This window comes from Musa acuminata, chromosome BXJ1-7 (assembly GCF_036884655.1).
Source record: "Musa acuminata AAA Group cultivar baxijiao chromosome BXJ1-7, Cavendish_Baxijiao_AAA, whole genome shotgun sequence".
Classification (NCBI taxonomy): Eukaryota; Viridiplantae; Streptophyta; class Magnoliopsida; order Zingiberales; family Musaceae; genus Musa; species Musa acuminata.
The window spans coordinates 8,094,779-8,118,826 of record NC_088333.1 but is presented as its reverse complement, the minus strand read 5'-3'; the positions used below and the strand labels follow the sequence as shown (position 1 = coordinate 8,118,826).

The 24,048-nt window shown below is 37.9% G+C and overlaps 3 protein-coding genes and 1 long non-coding RNA gene across 7 annotated transcripts; 1 reads left to right on the top strand and 3 right to left on the bottom strand.

The window, feature by feature from the left end:
• The first annotated feature begins 3 nt into the window (after window positions 1-3).
• Window positions 4-2,340, top strand: LOC108953376 (uncharacterized). 4 transcript variants are annotated; one of them, XR_010515020.1, is made up of 5 exons: window positions 4-1,267; window positions 1,394-1,559; window positions 1,633-1,766; window positions 1,881-1,976; window positions 2,096-2,340. It is a non-coding gene; the product is annotated as an uncharacterized LOC108953376 (long non-coding RNA). The 4 variants fall into 4 exon arrangements; XR_010515018.1 differs by having other exon boundaries at window positions 1,630-1,766; XR_010515019.1 differs by lacking the exon at window positions 1,633-1,766 and having other exon boundaries at window positions 8-1,267.
• A 41-nt stretch (window positions 2,341-2,381) lies between these two features.
• LOC135678603 (NADPH HC-toxin reductase 1-like) lies at window positions 2,382-3,872 on the bottom strand. Its single transcript, XM_065191609.1, has 5 exons — window positions 3,713-3,872; window positions 3,475-3,641; window positions 3,187-3,387; window positions 2,728-3,110; window positions 2,382-2,643 (listed from the first exon to the last, which is right to left on the bottom strand). Exons 1-5 carry the CDS (start codon window positions 3,825-3,827, stop codon window positions 2,505-2,507), a joined length of 1,005 nt encoding a protein of 334 aa, XP_065047681.1. The 5' UTR covers window positions 3,828-3,872; the 3' UTR covers window positions 2,382-2,504.
• Window positions 3,873-11,335: 7,463 nt separating this feature from the next.
• On the bottom strand, window positions 11,336-11,964 carry LOC135679901 (NADPH HC-toxin reductase 2-like). Its single transcript, XM_065193885.1, has 2 exons — window positions 11,572-11,964; window positions 11,336-11,493 (listed from the first exon to the last, which is right to left on the bottom strand). Exons 1-2 carry the CDS (start codon window positions 11,910-11,912, stop codon window positions 11,355-11,357), a joined length of 480 nt encoding a protein of 159 aa, XP_065049957.1. The 5' UTR covers window positions 11,913-11,964; the 3' UTR covers window positions 11,336-11,354.
• Window positions 11,965-22,338: 10,374 nt separating this feature from the next.
• LOC103975064 (uncharacterized) lies at window positions 22,339-22,728 on the bottom strand. Its single transcript, XM_009389976.3, has one exon. The coding sequence runs from the start codon at window positions 22,726-22,728 to the stop codon at window positions 22,339-22,341; it is 390 nt and encodes a 129-aa protein (XP_009388251.2).
• Window positions 22,729-24,048: the final 1,320 nt, after the last annotated feature.

Sequence of the window (24,048 nt, the reverse complement as noted above, 5' to 3'; positions counted from 1 at the left end):
TTATATGATTGAGGATTGCATAATAAAACCGTTATTTTCTCTAATAACGGTCGTTAAATTTGCGATACTTGGATGTAACGGCCGATATAAATGACTACAACGGTGGATATAACATATCGCCCTCGGTGCCACCATTTCTTTGTTGCCCGACCCAAACAGGCGCCGCGCCACCGAAGAGCTCCTCCTTTTCCGCTGCGCCGCGCCACCGAAGAGCTCCTCCTTTTCCGCTGCGCCGCTGCTTCCTACGTATTCGGTTGATCCCAAGGTAGATACTTCCCTCGGTGGCAGGTCCTTCTACGGCCGCTTGTAGGGATCGAAGGGCGCCACACGGCAAGCGAAGAGTTTGATCGAGGACCAAGCGGTGCTTATCGATTGGATCAGTCATTCGAGGACGGACTCTTTGCGATATGTACAAGTCCATGGGTGGGAAAGGTGATTCTTTGCGGCCGACGAAGGATGAGGCGCCTTCGGGGAGGCAGTGGGGTTGATGATTTTGATAGTTTATCTCGAGAATTGGGTGAGGAAAGTCTCGGAGTTCCAGAGATAACTAGCGAAGAGGCGATTTGATAGCGATTTGGAGGATGAATACAAGGTCGATGATGAGGAGGAGAAAATTGACTGTTTGTGCAGACAGAGAACCGTATCTACGTCGTTTGGGTAGAACTGGTCGGAAAGGCCAGGAAGGAATAGGGAGTCTGATGTCGGCACCATGGGAAGACTTCTTTTTTAGTAGCATCAAGGACTCGCCAATCACCAAGGCTCCATTACCAACAGTAGAAAACAAGTATCTGAATCACTTCCTTTACTACCATATTTGTTGCTTTATTGGCTTAAAAATACTTAAACAATTACATACTCACTCTATTGCAATTATGCTGAAGTATATATGCCCGATGTTTTATATAGCTGTATTTTGTTGTTTGATAATGTGTTTTTGCCATCTTATGCACCTTTTTGTTTCTTTTCCCTGTAATTTTTCACTTTTGTTGTTTGACTTGAAGCTGATTCTGCAATTTTTAGCTCTTCACTGTCGAATGATAGGTAGTTCACACTCAATTGTATTTAGTCATTTTGAAGAGTGAATTTGAGGGTACCATCAACAGCCTGCTTTTGTCTTGGGCTTTTGCAAAGAGCTTGGATAGATGCTGTCAGCTGTTGTTGATGGCTAGAAGTAGAGGGTCCACTTTGGGTACAGAGTGCTGACGACAGTCCTTGCATCGGCATAGAAGACTGGTGAACTAGAATCTTGGGCCTAGATATCACCAATGTAATGCATTATTACCTGTTACTTGGATACACTATTTCATCTTTTGCCTTGTTAGTTGAATGTTCCTTTCAGTAGTTCCTTCATTCTGATGTGACTTGTATCAAACTTGTTGCTTTGTCGGTACAGGTGGAGTGGGCAGTGGTGCGTCCAGAGATGAAGAACTAAGAATCAGCATATCAACCATGGCTTGAATTATGTAGTTCCAGTAAAAATATTGGTTCAGAATCAGCTTGTAACTCTTGCTAATGTGTTTAGCCCAGGCATAATACTCAGCCCCTGGTTTACAAGCAAGGTAATTCTCTAAAGGTCTGTTTATTCCCTGTGTTCTAAGAAACTGATTTCCAGATATCTGTTTTCTTTAGAAGACACATGGCTTCTACCCTATAAACAAAATGGAGCAGTTTAAGATTTTTCTACAAAACTACATGATGCTTCAATTTATTCTCAACCTTTGTCTGGCCAGTTTGATCAGTTCTCTCACCGTTCTTTGGACAGAGAGGTTATCTTATTAATCATTTTTGTTATTCCCCTTTGCTTTAATCTACTAAAAATGAATAAATGTTTCATTCAAAATATGTGATGGAGTTTAATTTATAACTATTCCTTGTTGCAGTTGTTTCTCACATGCTTCAATATGGTTTTATTGTTGGCTGTTAATTGGGTATGGGTGATGGAAAAGAAATCCTGTTGTCTTAACTTGTACCATTAGGTATGCTCAATCAGTGTACTAAGAACATTGAGGTTGATAGGATTGTCCTTTACCTTTTGGCTGTTTCTACAGTTGGATGTCATAATTTGATGCTGTACATCATGTGTTCTTTTCTTTAGGAAAATACATTTGGAATGCAAAATCTTATAGCTTGTTGGATCTTGCATCGGCTCTTCTTCTGGACCGAGAAAGATCGTGGCGAAGGCTTGATGAGTACATAGCGGATGGCACTAGATACTGCATCTCGGTAACTAAAATTACTCGGCCGCAATTAGCTGATGGAGTGGTCATCATTCTTGTTCATTGTAATTGTGAATTGATATATATGGTGTAGTTCTTGCTCATTCAAAGATATTTTCTGTAAGACCTGCTAGAGATTGATTTTTAGAAGAAACGCAAGTCAGCTGGAGGAGAAATCAAGCCTTGTGTTCATGGATTCATGACCAACTAATACAGTATGGTTCATCAAGCATGCATGCGAAGATGTTCTATTTGCTCTTCATGCGACATGTTGAACCAACATTAGATTCATGCTTCGAATGCTCCAAGCCTCTTGGCGCATTCAACACTACCTTCTAATATTTGCTCCACAGAATACTTGTACTTGAACCCCATCTCTTCCAGCTTAGTAGAACTGCATGGAATCCTTGTCCCCTCCCCTTCCACCCTGAAACCAGCCACCAGTAAAACCAATTAACTCGATGCCTACTAAGAAGGAGGAGGAAGAGGAGGAGGAGAAGCAGAAGCTCACTCTCGGATCGGTATGGGAAGTTGAGGATACTTCTCAGCGTAGTGATCGACGATGTCTTGCATTGTTGGGTAGGCGACGGCACACAGAAATCTGCCGGACATTGACTCCCTCTCCATGCAGAATACATGAGCTTCGCAGACATCCTCGATGTGTACGAGTGGTACTGATCCCAGCACTGCCTGCAGACACCTCAGACTCTCGTGGGGCAACTTCTTGCCGGTCAGCGGCGACACCATTACTTCCACGCTCTGTGGCGTATGAGGTATAATCGCATCGCCTCCTACCAAGGCGCACGTTAGGCTCACCACCTCGAGTCCTCGCTCTGCTTTCTCGTTCGCCATCAGTAATTCTTTCTCGGACAGCGTCTTCGACGTAAGATAAGCCTATGGCCTCGCATCGAAGGCTTAGTGACGATAGGTGTGATATGAGAGAGAGAGAGAGAGAGAGAGAGAGAGATACCTTCAGAAAATCGTAGGAGAGGTTGAGAGGAGTCCAACAAGACTCGTCGATGGAATCCTTGAAGCCGGTGTCGTCTTCCTTCAAAGGCGACGCAGCTGTGACAGAACCAGTGTAGATGACGCGCCTCACCGTTCCGGAGAGCTCACACAACCGCAAGATGGTGCGGATCGCTGACACCGCCGCTTCGCTGGTGTCTTTGAACTGTGTCATTTATAGAAAACACACATGGGTGTTGAAATTGGATGCATGCGTCTCTCTCTCTCTATAAAGAGATCAAAGTTCCTTAACCTGGGAGTTGGGGCTGTGTTGCATGGGGGTAGCGACGAGGAACACGTACTCGCACCCTCGGATCGCAGGCTCGAACGTGTCTGCAGTGTAGAGATCGGATTCGAAAAGAGAAAGCCTTGCATCAGCTCCAGGGAGGCTCCTGAGATGCCCAACCTTGGAGTCATCTCCTGCCGTGGATACACATGCTCTGATCAAGTCTGAGGAGATGAAGCCGACCTATACTATACTGTGGAGATACCTGAGTTCCTGACTGTAGCATGGACGTGATAGCCTCTCTGCAAGAGCTTCTTGACAAGCCAAGAACCGATGTAGCCTGAACCACCTGTCACACACACTGTTCTCGTCTTCTCCATTTCAATCAGATCTCTCTCTCTCTCTCTGATTTCTCTCCCCAACGAAACGCAGGCTATTCTCTTTATTTATGACATGCAACGAAGTAGTTTCACGTGGAGCCACGTGGGAAGTACGTTGCAACGTAGGTCACTAGAATTGCCAAACTTTATCATCTAGCTACCTACTCTGGGAAATGCAAATGTCAAACCTTATCATCTCAGCATAAAAATTATAATTATATTAGTATTTTATAAAAAAATTTAATATTAATATTACAAATTAAATAATAATAAATCAAGATCAAAATTATGTAACTTTTAATGTCATTTAGAAAACTTTTATTTAATCTACAAATGCACTATTGTCCGATCCAAAAGATATAATGATATCGATCTGTAAATAAAACTAAATTAGCTTTCTTTTCTCTTTATATATTTTTACGAAACCATTATAAATGATAGAATATGAACTTTGAGATGATGAGAATATATCTTGTATCGTGTATAATATCTAAGAGTTCTTATCGATTTGTAGACGAAAGTATAAAGTCTAGAAAAAAAAATAGGCCAGTCCCTCTCAAGATCATATTCTAATAAAATATTACTAAAATAGAATTTTTTTTTATTAGTTGATAATCATAATCAGAATCTCAGATATATAATATATATCTTGTCTAATTAAATAGAGTGACACAATCTAATATTTTTTCACTTAGTCGATCAATTATAATTTATATTATGCAAACCTACCATCCTAGATCATTTTAACAACTACAAGTAAGATAAAACTTAAGAGTATACTTTATAAATAATATTTAACAAATATTCTTTGATCTAATTTATTTATTAATAATAAAATAATAATTATAATACTTATTAAAATATTAATCAACATAAAAGAAAACTCATATTATGATTGCAATCATGATAAAACAACAATTAGAATTTAAATATCACAAATAATAAAACTTTATCAATATTTCGTATAAAAAATTATTTAAAAAATCACAATTTTATTTTTAAAATTTCATAAAGACCCTAAATTAGACCGATAGCCCTATTTAATTAGGCTAACTCAGTCATACATAAGCCCAAATAGATCAATCAAAATTAAAAATTAATTTTCTAGTCATACACTCAAAATATTAATTAAAATTAATCAATTTTTTAGATGAGGGCATAAATCGGATATATTTTACTTCCAAACGATATAATCATAATTTTATCGGGACATCTAATCTAATGATCACATCTAAGGACCATCATTCGTTGGTGGAGCTGTCGCAATACCCTGTCTGAGTGAACAAAGCCATCTCTTTGATGTACAACCTTGTGGAATATGTTCTACTTTTCCATGGATGTAACATTCTTTACGTGAGAAAGAGTCGAACGTGTCCATACTTTCAAAGCCTCCATGATGTCCAACGTGTTGGCCCCATTAGCCGATTGACCTTTGTGACAAAACACCAAACACATCCCTATGTATGAGAATAATTGCTACACTTTTGATGTCACAGAGAATAGACTTTTTGTTAGGTATTGGCAATTAATTTCAACCGGTGCCGTACCGAAGTGTACCGCCCGTATCGGGCGATACATACCGATCCGATAGATACTCGGTACGTAGATCGTTTGATATCATTACAGTACTACACTGTAACACTGCTACAGTATATAAAAATAATATAAAATTATTGATACATCAAGGTGTATCGTTCGGTACGCCCTGGTGTACCGTCCGGTACATTGGTACCGTACCATATCGAACCCGGATCGAAACTCTGGTACGGTACGGTATAATGAACCTTGATTTCAACATCCACCAACTTCCAACAGGAAAAGTAAGAACGGAACTTCTATTTCTGTAGTTTGAATGTCGACGTTCACTCGATGATAGTAGATTGGTTTGAAATGTCTTCGAACATGACAGCGATTTATGGCTTACCCACAAACTTCTCGAGTTGAGATTTGTATCACGTATCAAAACCAAAAAAGGTGTATCCCACCAGCTTTACAAGCATGCTGTCATGGATGAGGATATAAACTGCAGATAGACACCTATTTGCTTGGAAACAAGTAGATTAGATGCTCAAAACCTCTTTATTTTAAGTTACAGAGGAAAAAAAATTTGAGAAAGAAACATTAAGTTTTCACCTTTACTTTACTTGGAGAAAGACACAAATCAAGCAAATCTAAGCTTATCAATTTGTAATGGAATTTTTCTTATCGACCAAAGCTTAGAGAACAGATTGATGCAAACCTCATAATTAGGAATATTGAAAAGAAAAATTGAATCCTAGTAGCTAAAAATTTAAGAAAAAAAAAATGTAAACTGGTAAGTGATATTGACGCAAATGTAATACAACTATTCGGAGCGAAATCATTAGACTTGCAAAACACTGCTCACAGATGGTGGAAAACCATGTCGAGTTCTTATGGATTTAGCTTCGAGGACTGGACCAATGAATTCTGCTAGTATTCAGGAACATATCTTGTCCATTTGTACTGCAGCTCGTGTTCCTGATATATGGCCAACCCAAGTTCTTGAATCACTAACCAAAACAGGCATTCCTACCAGAGCTGAGATCACTGACGTTGCCGGTGCAATGGGGGTAAGGTTGAGCACCACAGTTTTCCCCGCAAGTTGAATTGCGACTTGCTTTTGCAGCATATCCTTTCCACATAGCTTCTCTCTCAGAATGTATATGGTAAATGTTGTAGGAAGGTGTTGCATCATCATGAAGTGATTCTGTAATGGAAGCAGGCCATCGATGCATAACTTGGAGTCATGTTGAAATTTTGGTGAAAGTAGTCTCTTGTTGTACAACCTGTGATCATGTTGCAGCACTGCACATAACTTTGGAGATTGCAAAATCTGTAAACTTCATTGTCTGGAGGTGTTGAACTGTTGTAATCTTATGCTTGATCCAGCCAGCAATCTTCCTTAGCTTATTACATCATGTTTTGGCCTTTTTCTTTTCCATGTTGTGAAGGTAGAATTTAAGTTTCTGTAGCAGCCAAAGATCAACATGTATTTGGTTTCTTTAGTTCCTACTATGTAATAAATACATATCTAAATAAAATTAAACTAAATTTCTTGCACTAAAATTTTCCCTCCTTTAGATTTCTACAATCAACATATTATGGAAAAGAAATTGAAAAGAATAATATTTTTATTATTATGGAAAATTTTCTTCTATATGATTGCATAAAAAAATCATTATTTTTTGTAATAACTGTTGTCATACTGGGATATAATGATAGATATAAATGACTACCACGATAGATATAAAATATCGTCTTGCCTGACCCAAACAGTTGTTCTACCCCCAAAGCGTTCCTCCTTCCCATTGCACTGTTGCTTCCAGGCAACGAAATTAAATAAAACCACAATTAAATAGAACACTAAGATATACATGAAAAATCCCTTTAATGTGAATGGTAAAAACCATAGGACAAACTAGAGATAATTTACTATGAGAATAATGAATATACAAATCTCAATCTCTTGCTCTAAACCCTAGCAACAATCACAAGAGAATAACTGTGATACAAGGATCACAGCAAGAGTCTACTGTAAATTTGATCTAACGTGATATAAAAACACTGCTAGATGATTAAGAACAGTCTATCTGCGTTATCCTTGTTTTCTTCCCTTCCTTTCTCTTGTTTTTCTATCTTTTCCTTCTCATCTTTGTTGTTGCAAGATGTAATTGTTGCTGCCCTCATTGCTATCCTTTTATAACCTTTTTCTGCCTCTAAAATGTAGCCACCCACACCCTCTAATAAGAATTAGGGTTAAGTTAAGTGGGGTTGGGCTATGGGTTTATAAAGCCCACTATAGGCTGAATCAATGAGCTTCTACCAGCCCAACAACCTCCTCATTCAGCACATAAGGTAGGCTATCCCATGACTCTTCAATGTGAAGTCATGTCGATCAACTGTCGGCATATCTCATGTCTTTCTTTTGGTAAGGTCTTCATTCCATTTGGTAGTAGTACCAAATCATAAGTGTAATTCTTCTAAGAAGCATCAATCTCTTCCTGCATAGCAACTAACCACTTCTCTTTCTACTCACTTTCAATTGCTTTCTGGTAATTCTCTAATTCACCTACATCAGTAAGCATCACATACTCATCTATAGAGTATCTTCTGGAAGGTTGACGTTATCTAGAAGATTTTCTTAACTAAGGTTCTCCGGTAAGTTGCTCTCCAACTTCTTCTTGCTCAACATATCCTATAGGTAGATCAACATCAAGCTCTACACCATCTTCCTGCACATCTCCCCCATCACCCTAATATACTAGAGGAATAATTGGGTCATAATCTGCTAATCCTTATGCAAAAGTCTTAGCTGGTGCTTTCTTCTTTAAATCCTCAAATGTTTGATTCTCAAAGAAGACCACATCTCTAATCCTTTCTGCTTTTCTGGATCTCAAAGCCTGTAACCAAAATGATCGTGTGAGTAACTAAGAAAAATACATTCTTTAGTCTTACCATTTAGCTTGGACCTCTTATTATCTGGAACACGTGTAAATGCACGACAACTAAACACTCTCAAATTCTTATAGGAAACATCTTTCCCTGATCATACATGCTCTGCAACATCACTATCTAGGACTATGCATGGTGACAAGTTGATCACATCAACTGCAGTCCTCAAAGCCTCATCCCAAAACCTTTTGGGTAGCTTGGCTTGTGAAAGCATACATCTGATCTTTTCCATGATGGTGTGGTTCATCCTCTCTACAATTGCATTATGCTGAGGTGTACCAGGAACTGTCATCTCATGTTGAATCCCATGTGACATGCAATAATCATTAAACAATCATGTATACTCACTATCATTATCTGATCTTATGTATTTCAATTGTCTTTCTGTCTCCCTTTCAACCCTAGCATGAAACTCTTTGAAAACATTAATAACCTAATCTTTGATCTTCAAAGCATAGGCACAAACTTTCCTGGAAAAATCATCTATAAAAGTGACAAAATAAAGTACACCACTTATACCAAAAACATCAACAGATCCACTAGCTGTTTTTGTCCTCAAAGGACCACATACATCTATATAGGCACGGTCAAATGTATATATTTTTCTAGACATAGTAGGACTAGTAAATGAAAATCTATGTTGTTTACTAGTCAAACAATCAATACAAGGGTTCAAATGTATACCTCTAAGATATGATAATACCTCTCTCTTAGAAAGAGCTTGCAACCCCTTCTCGCTCATCTGTCCCAATCGCCTATGTCACAACTCCATGCTAAAGTCTTTCTTTGTAACATTTAACTGCTCATCATAAGCTTTAGCCTGTAACCTGTATAAAGTATGACATTTCTTTCCACTAGCCACAATAAGAGAATCCTTACTGAGCTTCCATTGCCTTTTGTGAAATATGCTTTCATAGTCTTCATCACCTAGTCTTCCAACTAAAATTAAATTCAGCCTTAACTCAACCACATGCCTCACATCCTTAAGCACCAACTTGCAACCAAGGTTGATCTTTATATGAATATCACCAATGTCAATGATGTCTGCTATGTCATAGTTGCTCATCTTGACAACACCAAAATTTTCAGACCTATATTTAGCAAAAAACTCCCTCTATGGTATAGCATGATGAGAAGTACATATGTCAATCACTCACTCAAGATCCTTACATACACAAGAAAAAATATCATCAGAATGAGACAAAATCAAATAATCACCACCTTGCACTATAGCTGTGACATTATCTTTTGACTCTGTTGACTCCACTTCTTTTCATTTTGTTCTTCTTAAATTGCTTACATTGGTTCTTGTAATGTCCTTTCTCACCATAGTTATAACAAACAATATCTTTTTCTTGATTTTGACTTGCTTTTACCCATGCATGAACTGCTTCTAGACTTTGACCTTCCTTTGTTCTCTAAGATAAATGTATTTAAATCATTATGAGATGTTGCTGAATTCTTTCTTCTCAACTCCTCATTCAACAAACTGTTTGTTACTTGACTCATAGTGACAATATCATCTAACATAAAATTATTAAGGGAAATCACTAGTGTCTCCCAACTTTCTAGTAATGAACTGAGAAATAACAATACCTACAACTCATCATCAAGTGACATTTTCATAGAGGATAACTAGTTAGTAATATTCTGCATTTCATTCAAATGCTCAACAATAGAAACACCCTCTCTATATTTTAGGTTCACAAGTTTTCTGATAAAAAAGCTTTGTTGCTAGCTGTTTTTCTTTCATAGAGACTTTTCAATTTTTTCCAAAAAGAATATACAGAAATTTTAGTAGAAACATAGTGAAAGACACTATCATCAAGCCACTGTATAATAAATCCAATTGTTTTTCGATCTAACCTCTTCCACTCATCATCTGTCATAATTGTAGGTTTTGCATTATCCTTTTGTAAACGTTCATATAAATCTTTGCAATATAAGATATCTTTCATTCTTAGTTTTCATATCATTCAATTGTTTCCATTCAAACTAATCATGCGAGAAACATTACTGACCTCCATGTTCAAATACAAAAATTAAATCTCCAAAACCCCGCTCTAATACAAGTTGATGAGGATATAAAAAGAAATAACTTTTGTATATGAACAAATACTAGCAGGCCATAACATGCAGTGGAATTAAATAGAACCATGATCAAATAGAACACCAAGATATACGTGGAAAATCCCTTCAATGTGAGTGATAAAAACCACGGGGCAAACTAGAGATAATCCACTATGAGAATAATGAATATACAAATCTCAATCTCTTGCCCTAAATTCTAGCAATAATCACAAGAGAATAAAAGGGATATAAGGATCACGTCACAGTCTACAATATCTAAAACCTTCTTAAGTAATCACAGCAAGAGTCTATTGTAGATTTGATCTCACCTGAGATGAGAACACTGCTAGATGAGTAATCACAGCAAGAGTCTATTGTAGATTTGATCTCACCTGAGATGAGAACACTGCTAGATGATTGAGAATAGTCTTTCTATGTTATCCTTCTTTTTATTCTCCTCTTTGTTGCTGCCCTTTTATAATCTTTTTCTGCCTCTAAAACGTAGTCACCCATACCCTCTAATAAGAATTAGGGTTAGGTTAAGTGGGATTAGGCTATGAATTGATAAAGCCCAGACTGCATCTGTGGGCTGCCACCAGCCCAACACCTATTTGGTTGATCCCAACGTAGATACTTCCCTCGGTTCCAGGTTTTCTCCGGCCGCTTGTAAGGGTCGAAGGGCGCTAGATATTGCATCACGGTATCTAAAATTACTCGACCGCAATTAGCTGAAGGAGTGTTCATCATTCTTGTTCATTGTAATTGTGAGTTGATATATATGGTGTAGTTCTTGCTCGTTCAAACATATTTTCTGTAAGACATGCTAGAGATTGATTATTACAAGAAACGCCAGTCAGCTGGAGGAGATATCAACAATCCTTGTGTTCATGGATTCATGACCAACAAATACAGTATGGGACATCAAGCATGCATGTGAAGATGTTGTATTTGCTCTTCATGCGACATGTTGAACCAACATTAGATTCATGCTTCGAATGTTCCAAGCCTCTTGGCGCATTCAACACTACCTTCTAATATTTGCTCCACAGAATACTTGTACTTGAACCCCATCTCTTCCAGCTTAGTAGAACTGCATGGAATCCTTGTCCCCTCCCCTTCCACCCTGAAACCAGCCACCAGTAAAACCAATTAACTCGATGCCTACGAAGAAGGAAGAGGAGGAGGAGAAGCAGAAGCTCACTCTCGGATCGGTATGGGAAGTTGAGGATACTTCTCAGCGTAGTGATCGACGATGTCTTGCATTGTTGGGTAGGCGACGGCACACAGAAATCTGCCGGACATTGACTCCCTCTCCATGCAGAACACATGAGCTTCGCAGACATCCTCGATGTGTACGAGTGGTACTGATCCCAGCACTGCTTGCAGAAACCTCAGACCCTCGTGCGGCAACTTCTTGCCGGTCACCGGCGACACCATTGCTTCCACGGTCTGTGGTGTGTATGGCAGAATCGCATCGCCTCCTACCAAGGCGCACGTTAGGCTCACCACCTCGAGTCCTCGTTCTGCTTTCTCGTTCTCCATCAGTAATTCTTTCTCGGACAGCGTCTTCGACGTAAGATAAGCCTATGGCCCCGCATCGAAGGCTCAGTGACGATAGGTGTGATATGAGAGAGATAGAGAAAGAGAGAGAGAGAGAGAGAGAGAGAGAGACCTTCAGATAATCACTAGTTGGTGCAACCGCCTACAGTGTTTTCAGCCCACTAGTTGGGCTTCAATCTTGCCCTAAACTAGTCCGAACTTGGGTCCAATTGGCCCCTACTTGGGTTATAGGATTAATACCTAATCCTAACCCTAATTAACGTACTAACTATGAATTTAAAGATATTTTCTAAGCTATTACAAAGTTCGTAAGTCAAGACTTCTTCCGACGGTCTTCTGATAAACTCTCAGAAACCATTCTGCGGACTCCCGACAAGCTCCTAGACTTCACGATTTGATCTTGGCGAGTTTCAACGAGCTTCTTCGGCAAGCTTCGATCTTTCTCGGCGAGCTCCGCGAACTTCCCACGAACCTTTCGGTGAGCTTCCAAAAAACCCTTTGGCAAGCTCCCTACTCATTCTCGGCTAGTTCCGGCAGCATTCCCGACGAACCTTCGGACTTCCGTCGAACTCTCGAACTCCCAATGAATCCTTCGCGCTTGACCCCGCTCTTTGTTTCGCTTTATGTCTTTCTCATTATCATAGTTATTCCTGCACACACAAACTAAAACTCTACTCCGATCTAGACAATTATTACAACGCGAATCGACATTCCGTTGCCCGGCACGTTATTGGTTGGCGCTTCGTCCGATTTTTCAGCGCATCATCCTCTCTTGCGGCTTGTTGCCCAATCGGCGGTTGACCTCCGCAACCCCGATATCCTTGGCGCAATTTCACTCTCCTTGGCCTGATGCCCGATGTTCGAAGCCTTCTGCCGTCCAATATCCTGACGTGATCTCCTCCGGCGCAACGTCAATTCCTCTTGCGTCAACTGTCTAATCCTGATCGAGTAGACCTACATCACTCAAAATGCAGTTAAACATCTAAACACAATCAATTAGTTTCATCATCAAAATCCGAAATTCAACAATTATTAGTAAAAAATATCGTGATTTCATACAATAAACTAAGATCACTATTAACAAGCAAAATATTATTCACATATAATATCAATATAATAAACTTGCTCCTATTGACCTTTAGATATAAAGATTGATCAACAATTTTTTTTTTAAATCCAAAGAAAATAATGATATCATAAAACTTTATATACCATTATCTGAAAGTTTATTTAAGTTCATAAATAGATTTTTGAAGTTTGTAAACTAAACTTTTTTTTTCCATCTCTATAAATCCTTTAAGTTGTTTCAGTAAGAAATATTATTTTCACATGCATATAATATAACTCAAGATCATAAAGAGTTATTAATATCATAACGATCCTCGATGAGTCTTTTTTCAAAAGAAAATGTCTCGTTATAGATGATGTTTTCTTTTTGAAAAAAAAAAACTTTTAACCATAAATTTAACTTTATATCATTCAATATTACCCTTTAAGTTATGTTTTATCTTAAAGACCAATTTACAAATGATTCTTTTAGTTCATTAATTTTAACTTTTCTTTTATTGCATTAAACCATATATCAGTGTTTTCTAGGACTTATGACAATGATAAGATGTCTTTTTTTTATTATTATGTCACAATCTAATTCTTTTAGATATATCATATAACCATGATAAATCTCCTTTACCATTGAGATCATATAAAAAATATTGATTATAGCTATTCTACAAGATCATTGGTGGTGACATCAATATCATGTGATAATTTATCAATGTTATTTTATTATTCACCCTCATTAATTCGTTCAGTGATTTAAGGAACAACAACCTCATGAATGAAAATTGATAAAGGAGTATCAGCCTTATGTTCTCTATATCAAAATTATTTTTTTTAGATTTTACCATTCTCGTACTATAATTATTAGAATAAAATATGCATCACTTGAATTTTTTGTATAACTAATAAAATATCTAGAAATAAATCTTGGATCCAATTATTTCATATGAATTGAAACTCTTATCTTTGTAGGATAACATGAAATATGTGAATTTCTCAAACTAGATTTTCTATTAATCCATAACATAAATGTTCTATGAGCTTCACTTTAGGTCAAGTCAAAGTACAAAGGAATAACTCATCATTCTTCTAATAATGCTTTAAAAAGTATGATCTCATATTTCAATAATATAATTCTGTTATGATACACTTGATAAGGTATACTGAGCACATATATCATATTTTTCTAAGAACATAGTAAAAAGATTAAGATTCTGACCTAACTCATCATATTTACAATAAAACTATCATTATTAGATTTGATAATTTTAAATTTTTTTAATTATATTTCGACCTCATTTATGTATACCTCAAGGGTGTCAAAGACTTAAAAAATTTTATATATTAGATATACATAATCATATATTGATAGGTTATCTATAAATATGATGAAATATTTCTCTCCATTAAGATAAGAAATATTAAGTTGTTCATACATTTTAGCGTAAATAATCTCAAGAAATTCTTTATTTCTTGTGATTATTTTTTTTACTTGCATAATTTACTTTTTCTTAATGCAATCTATACAAACATCAAAATTATGTCTAAATCTTTCAAAATATTATACTTTACTAATCTTTCAATTCTCTCTTTGAAGATATGCTCTAAAAGTTTGTGTCATAATATAAAAGATTTCTCATCATTGAAATTATGTTTCAATCGAAAATTTAATTATAATCCAACTAATGTCTTTATAAACTCAATGTTAGGAAATCTTTGGGAGCGACATCACATACGTAGTAGAAGAACAAGAAAACAAAATCCTTAATTTCCTAAAAAGATGTTCGTCATCGTGCGAAGATTGGTGCGCAAAAATCTGTGAAACAAACTGCGTATATGATATATTGTGTTACATATGGAGATCGTATATCTCTATTTCCTCACAAATCTCTAAGAGAGAGTAAAGGAGGTCAAGCGTCCTCTTCTCTAGCGGTGATCCACATAGCAGGGCTGCGGCGATGCTCCTCAAAACTCCATGCTTTCTTTAAGGTGGAGAGGGGGAGGAGAATAGGAGAGGCAAGCAAAGGCCCTAGCCTATGAACCACTGAATCCCTCATATTTATAGAGGTCTCTAGTCAAACCCTAATGAATCTTCCCCTATTGGGTATTGGATCGACATCTAATTACCTACCCAAGCCTTTTAGATTAGTGGATCTCTATCTAATAATCTCTCATAAGCTTTTATTGGATCTCGTCCATGGGATCCAATAATTCATGAGCTTATTGGATATCCAATAAGATAGGGGCTCCGATATATATCTCATATCAGAACCTCTACTCATCGCAACGCCTACCATATGTGTGTGACTCTCTACACCCAATATCAAGCTGGTCGTGAGTCATACCTGTCAGAACTCCTTCTAACTTAGTGAATTATTATCTCTATAATAATTCACTCGACTCATCGACTACGGACATATTAGGTTATTACGCCGTAGTCCTCAAACGATACAGGGGAATCCAATCCATTGGACATGTTTGTCCTTAGTTACCATATACCTACAGTCCCTCATCCATCTAATATCCCGGAGACCGTATATCGGGCATGGTGTTATCAGATCTATACGGTTTCTACTTGAGTCTCGCTCTAATCGGATTCTCCTAGAGAACTCTTTCTCTCTCAATCCGAATGACCTTAGCCAGGGATTTGTCTGAGTAAAAACATATAGAATATTCCTCTCATGATGTCGAGAGTGGATGATCCTCTATCGACACTCAATAGCCCTCGTAAGGTCGATTGTCACTCCCAATGACAAATTGTACTAGATTTGGGACATCTAAACCTATAAGTGGAGCACTCGTACAGGACATCCTTGGTGTCTCAAGTCTAAGGATCAGATACACCACTATGACTACGGAACCGTTGTCTGACAATAAGGCATCATCAACCATCTAGTATCCCGTAAGCGAATCAATCAGTGAAATCATTCTCCAATAAGCACATGTACTATATTTCTAGTGTCCCCACACGAGCAGCTATAAGACCAATTGCATCCATTATATTAACAAGTATACAACATACCAATCTGTCCGGTTATCTCAATGTTCCTCTCGAGTAATCTATGACCAGGATTATTTAAGATCTATGTTTAAAGGTGAATCAGTCTCATTATCATGATCTTATCACGATCTGATTCCCATTGCACAGATCTAAGGAAATCACAATATATACATGCATATATGCAATAGTCAATATAAAGTGATAAATATCAAAATATAATAAGCAAAAAAATTATGTGTCAAGGCACACATGTCATCACTCACGTGATTGGCTTACTGGGCACCTATGACTAACACTCAAGATTTAAATTAATTTTATATAAACTATTATACAAAATTTCAAAAGTAACTTTTATTAAATTATAAAATATAATGAGTTTATAATTACTAAAAGAAAGTTAATATCCTAACTAATTAATTCTAAATAAAAAAATTAGAAATAGTAAAAAATATAACATGTGTTTGCAATATCTATCACATGATCGGTCTCTAAGTATAGTAATAAGTTATCACTACTATCACTTTCACTTTGAAATAATTCCCTATAACGATAAATATTTTATGTATTTTAGTTAAATCAATCTAATAAGTATCATAAAGAACCTCTACAATGTTTAATTTAAAATATATTTTTCTTTTGAACTAAGCCTTACATTGAACATAATCATTTTTCATATATTATTTTTTATCACAAATAAGCACTTTATCATGAAGACTTCACAAATTTATTTTGTGGATGATGCCATGACCTTTTTTTTTTTTAATTACCAACTCATTAAGTCATAGTGATAACATTATAAAATCTTTCATGTCTTAACCTTAGTTCTTTTTTAATATATATAGATATACTAGTCAGCTTATTCAAATCTCATTTATTCATATTTATATTATAGTTAAGTTTAGATAGGCCAAAGAAGAGAATTAAAAATAAACTCCATAGGAAAAGGCACATCCATATTTATGTATAATATTTTAAGTTTTTAACTTTATGACTAGGATGTGATCCTTAATCCTTCGAGTGTCGGCTTATAAATAAATTTAAATATATCTTTAATAGCTTCAAATATTCTTGTACACTAATTACAAGTGATAATGAAGTTTTTATGTTACTTGTGTTGAATCTCGTATTTTGATGATGAAACTACTTGATATATGTTTATGATTTAATCTGCGTTTTGAGTGACGCAGGATGCTTCGATCAGGATGAGACAATTAAAGCAGGATAATCATGTTGTGCCGAAGGAACATGTCAGAAGATTGGACGTCGGGCCGGTGGATCGGTCGACGTATCGACAGAAGGCTTCGGGCCGTGAACTCGGGCATCGGGCCAAGAAGAGCGGGTATTGTGCCAAGGATATCGGAGTTGCGGAGTCAACTGGCCGATTGGGCAATAGGCTGCAGGAGAGGACGATGCGCCGAAGAATCGGACGAAGCGTCGAGGGACCAATGACATGTCGGACAACTTGGTTAATTGCTTAGGATTAATTGTCTCGATCGAAGTTTTGTTTTGTTGTGCAGGATTAACTATGATAACGATGAAGACATAAAGCGAAACAAAGTGTCGGAGTCAAGCGCGAAGGATTTGTTGCGAGTTCGAGAGTTCGACGGAAGTCCGAAGGTTCGTCGGGAATGCTACCGGAACTAGCCGAGAATGAGTTGGGAGCTTGCCGAAGGGTTTTTCGGAAGCTCGCCGGAAGGTTCGTTGGAAGTTCACGGAGCTCGCCGAGAAAGATCGGAGCTTGCCGACGAAGCTCGTTGAAACTCGCTAAGATCAAATCGTGAAGTCTAGGAGCTTGCCGGGTGTCCGCAGAAGGATCACCGAGGGTTTATCGGATGATCGACGGAAGTTGGCCGGAAACTCGCCGGAAGAAGCGATTGACGCATCGGAGCAAAGCTGCAGAAGTTGTCTTAGAGTTAATCGTAGTTAGCATGATGATTAAGCATGAAAATGGGAGGTGATCCCATTAGCTTAATCTTGGGGCAATTGGGCCCCTGAAAAGATTCAAATTGGGCCGAATGGAGCGAACCATTCGGACCCTGATTGCACCAGGAGGTGCAACCGCCCCAGCCAGGAGGTGCAACCGCCAGGGCTGTGAGGTTGGGAGGTGCAACCGCCCCAGCCAGGAGGTGCAACCGCCAGGGCTGCGAGGTTGGGAGGTGCAACCGCCCCAGCCAAGAGGTGCAACCGCCCAGAGCTCAGTCTTCGAGCTAGACTGGGCGGTGCAACCTCCTCTGTCAAGAGGTAGCACCGCCAGAGCTCAAGTTTCGAGCTCTGCCAGGCGATGCAACCACCGAGCTCAGTCTTCGAGCTCTGGCAGAGAGGTGCATCAGCCTGAGCTCAGTCTCGAGCTCTGGCAGGTGATGCAACCACCGAGCTCAGTCTTCGAGCTCTGGCAGAGAGGTGCATCAGCCTGAGCTCAGTTTCGAGCTCTGCCAGGTGATGCAACCACCGAGCTCAGACTTCGAGCTCTGCCAGGTGGTGCAACCACCAAGCTCAGTCTTCGAGCTCTGCCAGGTGATGCAACCATCGAGCTCAGTCTTCGAGCTCTGGCAGAGAAGAGCAATCGCCTGAGCTCAGTCTTCGAGCTCTGCCAGGCGGTGCCACCTCTCCAGTCAAGAGGTGCAACCGCCTGATCCCAGAATTCTGGGATTTGATCGATTTGATCGTTTTGAGCTCGAATTTTGAATTGGGTTGGGGCCTATAAATACCCCACCCATTCAGCACTGAAAAGATACAGACCTACACCGAAATCTTGATCTTTTCTGTGATTCTAAAAGCTCAAAAGTGTTGTAAAGCCTTTAAGTCTCCTCCTTCTGTTCTTCAAGTTTTCAGTTGTAAAGTGAGGAGAGAAAGGTCTGTAAAAGTTGTCTCCTGAGCCTGTCAAAAGGAGAGAAATTGTAAAAGGGCAGTTTGGCCTTCGCCTATTGAAGGAAGGCCCCTAGTTGACGTCGGCAACCTCGTCGGTGGAGGAAGCCAAAAGTGGAGTAGGTCAAGGCTGACCGAACCACTCTAAATCTCTGGTTTGCGTTTATTCTCGAGCACTTTATCATTACTGCAAACCTCCTTCATTACTACTGCTCTCTGCGCTTTCACGAACAAGTTCTAAGTGCTGTTCTTCCGAATCTGCATTCAGACGTAAATTCGTATTTTCATACATTACAGTTTACGTTTACGTTTGATTCTGCAGAACTGTCTTCCGTGCTTTTACGAACGAGCTTCTTTGCAGTTTACACTTACATTTTGATCCTATTGATAACTGCAAACTGTCCTCTACAATTTTACGAACGAGTTTCAACATTTAGACGTAAAACTGCATTCAGACGTAAATCGGCTTTCCTCGCACAATCATCAGATCTCAGTTCACGTTTACGTCTTGATTTCAACTGCATACTGCCTTCTGCGAGTATACAAACGAGTTTCAAAGTTTAGACGTAAATCTGCGTCTAGACGTAAAACTACGTTTAGACGTAAATGTGCGTTTAGACGTAAATCTGAGTTTAGACGTAAATCTGAGTTTAGACGTAAATCTGCGTTTAGACGTAAAACTGCGTTTAGACGTAAATCTACGTTTAGACGTAAATCTGCGTTTAGACGTAAAACTGCGTTTAGACGTAAATCTGAGTTTAGACGTAAACTGCGCTTAGACGCAAAACTGCGCTTAGACGCAATCTGCGCTTAGACGCAAACTGCACTTAGATACAAACTGAGAATTAGCTTTTGCATCATAATAGTTTTTGAACGAACGCAGCTTTCGTTTTTAATCGTTGTAAGATTTCCGCTGCACTAATTCACCCCCCCCTCTTAGTGCTCTCGATCCTAACAACTTGCAATCGTTATTCCTATAACATTAGACAAAGTCTATTAGATATTTTCTAAATATTTATTTTATTAATTTATTTTATAGTACTTTTATCACTTAAGTCTATATATCTTTCAACAAGTAATACTATGTCAAAATCTAATATAGTATTAACTACATATGTTCTAACTATTTTATATAAATGATAAAATTATATCTCATAAGCCTATCATCCTAGATTATCTTGGCAGCTACAAGTCAAATAAAATATAGGGATATAAGTTATAAATAATATTCATCTAATATTTTTATCTAATTTATGCATAAATAATTTAATAATAATAATAATAATAATAATAATAATAAAATTATTGAATATTATTCAACATAAAAGAAAACTCATATTATGATTGTAATCATGATAAAACATAAATTATGCTTTTATATATAAAAATATATTATTTTTATAATTTTAAATATATACATATAAATAAATAAATATCCAAAATAATAATTAAAATTTAAATATCACAAATAATAAAAATTTGCCAATATTTCATATGAAAAATTATAAAATAAAATAATAATTTATATTTTTTTTATTCTATATAGAACTCTAAATTAGACGAACCAAACCTATTTAATTAGATAGGCTCAAAATTAGGCTAAACATTAGCCCAATTATGACAATCAAAATTAAAGTTGATCAAAGTAAAATATTAATCAAATTTTAACTTTTTCTAAATTCCATCAATGAGATTAATCAAATCTAAATCTAAATCAGAATGAAGTTTGATCAAAATATTTGATTAAAGTATGTCAAATTAGTCAATTTTATATTTGATGACATAAATTAAAGCGTCTCTTTTAAATTTTTTTAATTGAGAAAATTAACGATGAAAGAATAATTGACGTTAAATGTTTCATCTTCATAAGTGTAAAGATTACAATACTATTTTTTAAAGTATAAAAATCGAGATGGTAATCATAGTTAACTATAAGGGTTATCTGTAATTACTATTTACTTTGTTTTTTGTTATAGATTCCTTGCACAATAAGGCTCCGGAGAAAGAAAGGGCTTCCAACTAATGCAGTATCAAATTGGATAGGACACTAAGAGGTTGTTTTCTTTTATTCTTGAATCATAGTCGATTGGTGAGCCTGCTGTTCTTGAACGGTGGATGAGCACCGAAGCACACATTTCTTCATCCATTCGACATCATCTAGTGTGAAACTTGTAAAGTTTGGAACTCAAGTCCAAGCCAGTCCCTCGTTGACACCCAAATCATGATTTTGTGCGACTGATGTTTCTTTTTCTTCCTAAAACCTTTCATTTAGGATTTCAAAAGGTGGTTTTGCTATATATTGTATATATTGCTACTACTTGCAATCATTTAACATTTCATTATTGTATATATTGTACGTATTGCTAAGGCTCGATACTGAAGATAATATGTTATTCTACGCATTGCTATGGGTTGCATAATCCTTGAGCATGGTATTGGTACGCCGAGTCTCCCAACATTCCTGCTGTATGCCTTCCATTATACCATGTCATGTGTTAGAGAAACTTAGTTTTATTCTTAATACCATTATTTGTGTTATACTATGTGTTATTTATTCTTGTTTTAATTATTTGTATTGTACTATTATATTGTACTAATATATATAGTTGACTCAGAGAAAATTTTATTCTAGTTAAATATATTAATTAGTTGATCTAAATATTTTAAGAATTATATTGAAAATTGAAGAGTCTGAACTCCTTTTGTATTAAATTCATTCATTTACTATTTAGGTATCCTACAAGTCATATTATAGATTTTTTTTTCTGTGTTGGCAGGTGCTCCATTACTCATCACACAGTTTTGCAGTCTGTAGTAGGAACACAATCTTAAGTTCCCTCACCATAAATGTAGAGAGAGAAATCCAAGCAACATAATATTATTAAGTGTTGTTCTTGTCTTTTGGAATTCTTATGTGTTGTTACAACTGCAATTTACATAAACATGACATGCTGCTTATCTTCAAACTATGCTAAGATGGAAATACTATATTTCCATAGTGATAGTTGTTGGGAACTCTTTTTCTGTCCATAGTCTATGCTGCAGCAAATAACTTACAGCCTGTCATCCTGTCACAGTACATTATATAAATTATTTATATAATATTTTTTATATTTATGTTATTAAGGTAAATTTAAACAAAAAATTTCTCCATAAAAGAGCTCTTAACTTCATATATAATCCATTATTTAGGAGTTAATCAGCAATTCATAAACGCAAGCCATCACATCATTCTCCAATCATGCATGCAGTGGATAACATAACATATACGATCACGTGAGATCAGTGTTTCGATCTGTAACATTATATATGCCGGTGTTGCCTTGACTTTATGGCCACTGTCTACATTCCTAGACATCATGCAATACCTACTCTCGTCTGTTCATACAAGTCAAAGTCTTCATGTCGAAGCTTCCTCATCTCCTTCGTTCTCTCCCAAGAAACCCACACCGTAGGAGCTGATGGACATCAACTGAATTATCCTCATGATAACGCCGGCGGCGGCGGTGCGGTCGTGCTGGTGAAGCGTGCTGACATGGTCTTCCTCACCGACGCGCGGATCTCCGGAATCGGAGCGAGTCGACCGGACTTCTGGTGCGGTGCTCGATCCTTGTGTTCGTGCGACCGAACTTGAACCTTGAGCATGGATGGAACGTGGAGCACCGACCGGAGAAGCCTGTGAACTGATCTGAAGAGCTTGGAGGACTTCTTCCGGGCCTGCGCGGGAGGCGGATGAGAGGTCCCGGACAAGTGCGGCATCGACATGGTCCGGGAGGTGATCGCGGAGTCCAGCTGCTGCATGAAGGACTTGAGCTCGAAAGAGTCGTAGAGAGAGCTGCCACAGTCCCACACAAGGCTTTTGTCCTTCTCCATCTTACTGTGTTGAAGAGGAGAAGAAGAAGAAAAAGAGGAAGGACTTATAGAGGAAGAGATGGGGGAAGGTGCTTCACGACAGGGGGATGGACGCAGCCCCAACGCGTCTGTGACGCAAAGGAAGTGTCACATCCCGTGGATCGGTACAGTGCCACCATTTCTACTGGTTGGTCGTTAATGAGATGGCACATCTTAACTACACCAATGGAAGAAAGGTGCAGAATGAAAGCAGCATTTTTCTTACCGGTGATGGAAGCTGAGCTCACATGGAGTTGCAACATCTTGATGAAGGGGGATTGAATGCTTTGGAGTCTACTTCTCCATGTTGGTCTCGGTCTGACTTGTTTAAAGGGGTCGCCTCTATCCCCCCAACAACCATTCCACAATACAATATTCTGTGAGTACCAAAAGTCTAATGGAATAGGTTGGACAAACCCAACATGATCATCTTTTTAATGTGGATAAGGACTTATTGCATGAGTAGAATTTTGTGGCAGTGAAGTGAAGTGAAGTTTACAACTTAAGAAGGGTTAATTCACGATAAGACATATTTTGGATTCCAGCTACGTCACCACCTGTGCCTTTGCCACATCAGCATGAGGGAGAAACTTTCACGCGTCAAAACAGAGGCCATGCCGAGGCACCCCTCGGTACGTCTCATCCCAGAAAGCTCGGGACGGCATTGCATGGCATCGTTCCGCGGATTCCGGGATGATGACGGCACTAAGGTACCACCTAGTCACTCGGGAATCGATCGTCATGCCAAACTAACATACAGCCAATCCTCGCTTAATAGTATAAAAGCGTCTGACTAGCATCTGATTGGGGAGACACAAAAAAGAAAAAAGAACCAATCACTAACTTAATCATTGAGAGGCTAAAGTCGGAAACCCCCGAAGAGAGCCTTTTATGCCGGAGCATGGCCACCCCTGGGAGTGCGATCTCCCCGATCGATAAACGCCCTCCTCGAAAATGACGCCAGAATTTCGACCAAGAGTTGCTTTCACTCAGACGACTTCGACATCCCGACGTGTCATACATCGACGCCTCACCCCCACCGATCGTGACTCCCAATATTAACCCATGGATCAGACCGTGTTGACCCACCAGCCACGATGCATCAGTTCCTCAACAATTCTCTTCTTCTGTTTTTTTTTTTTTTCAGACGGAGAATATTATAAGGTTGGCTAAATTAATATACCATAAGAAATCATATGCAACTATTTTTGGATTGTTAACATATGATTCAAATTACTCGGTGAAGACAAAATATTCAAGTTTGAAAAAAGAAAATCTTTTGTGAATTAGGGTTCTTCGTAA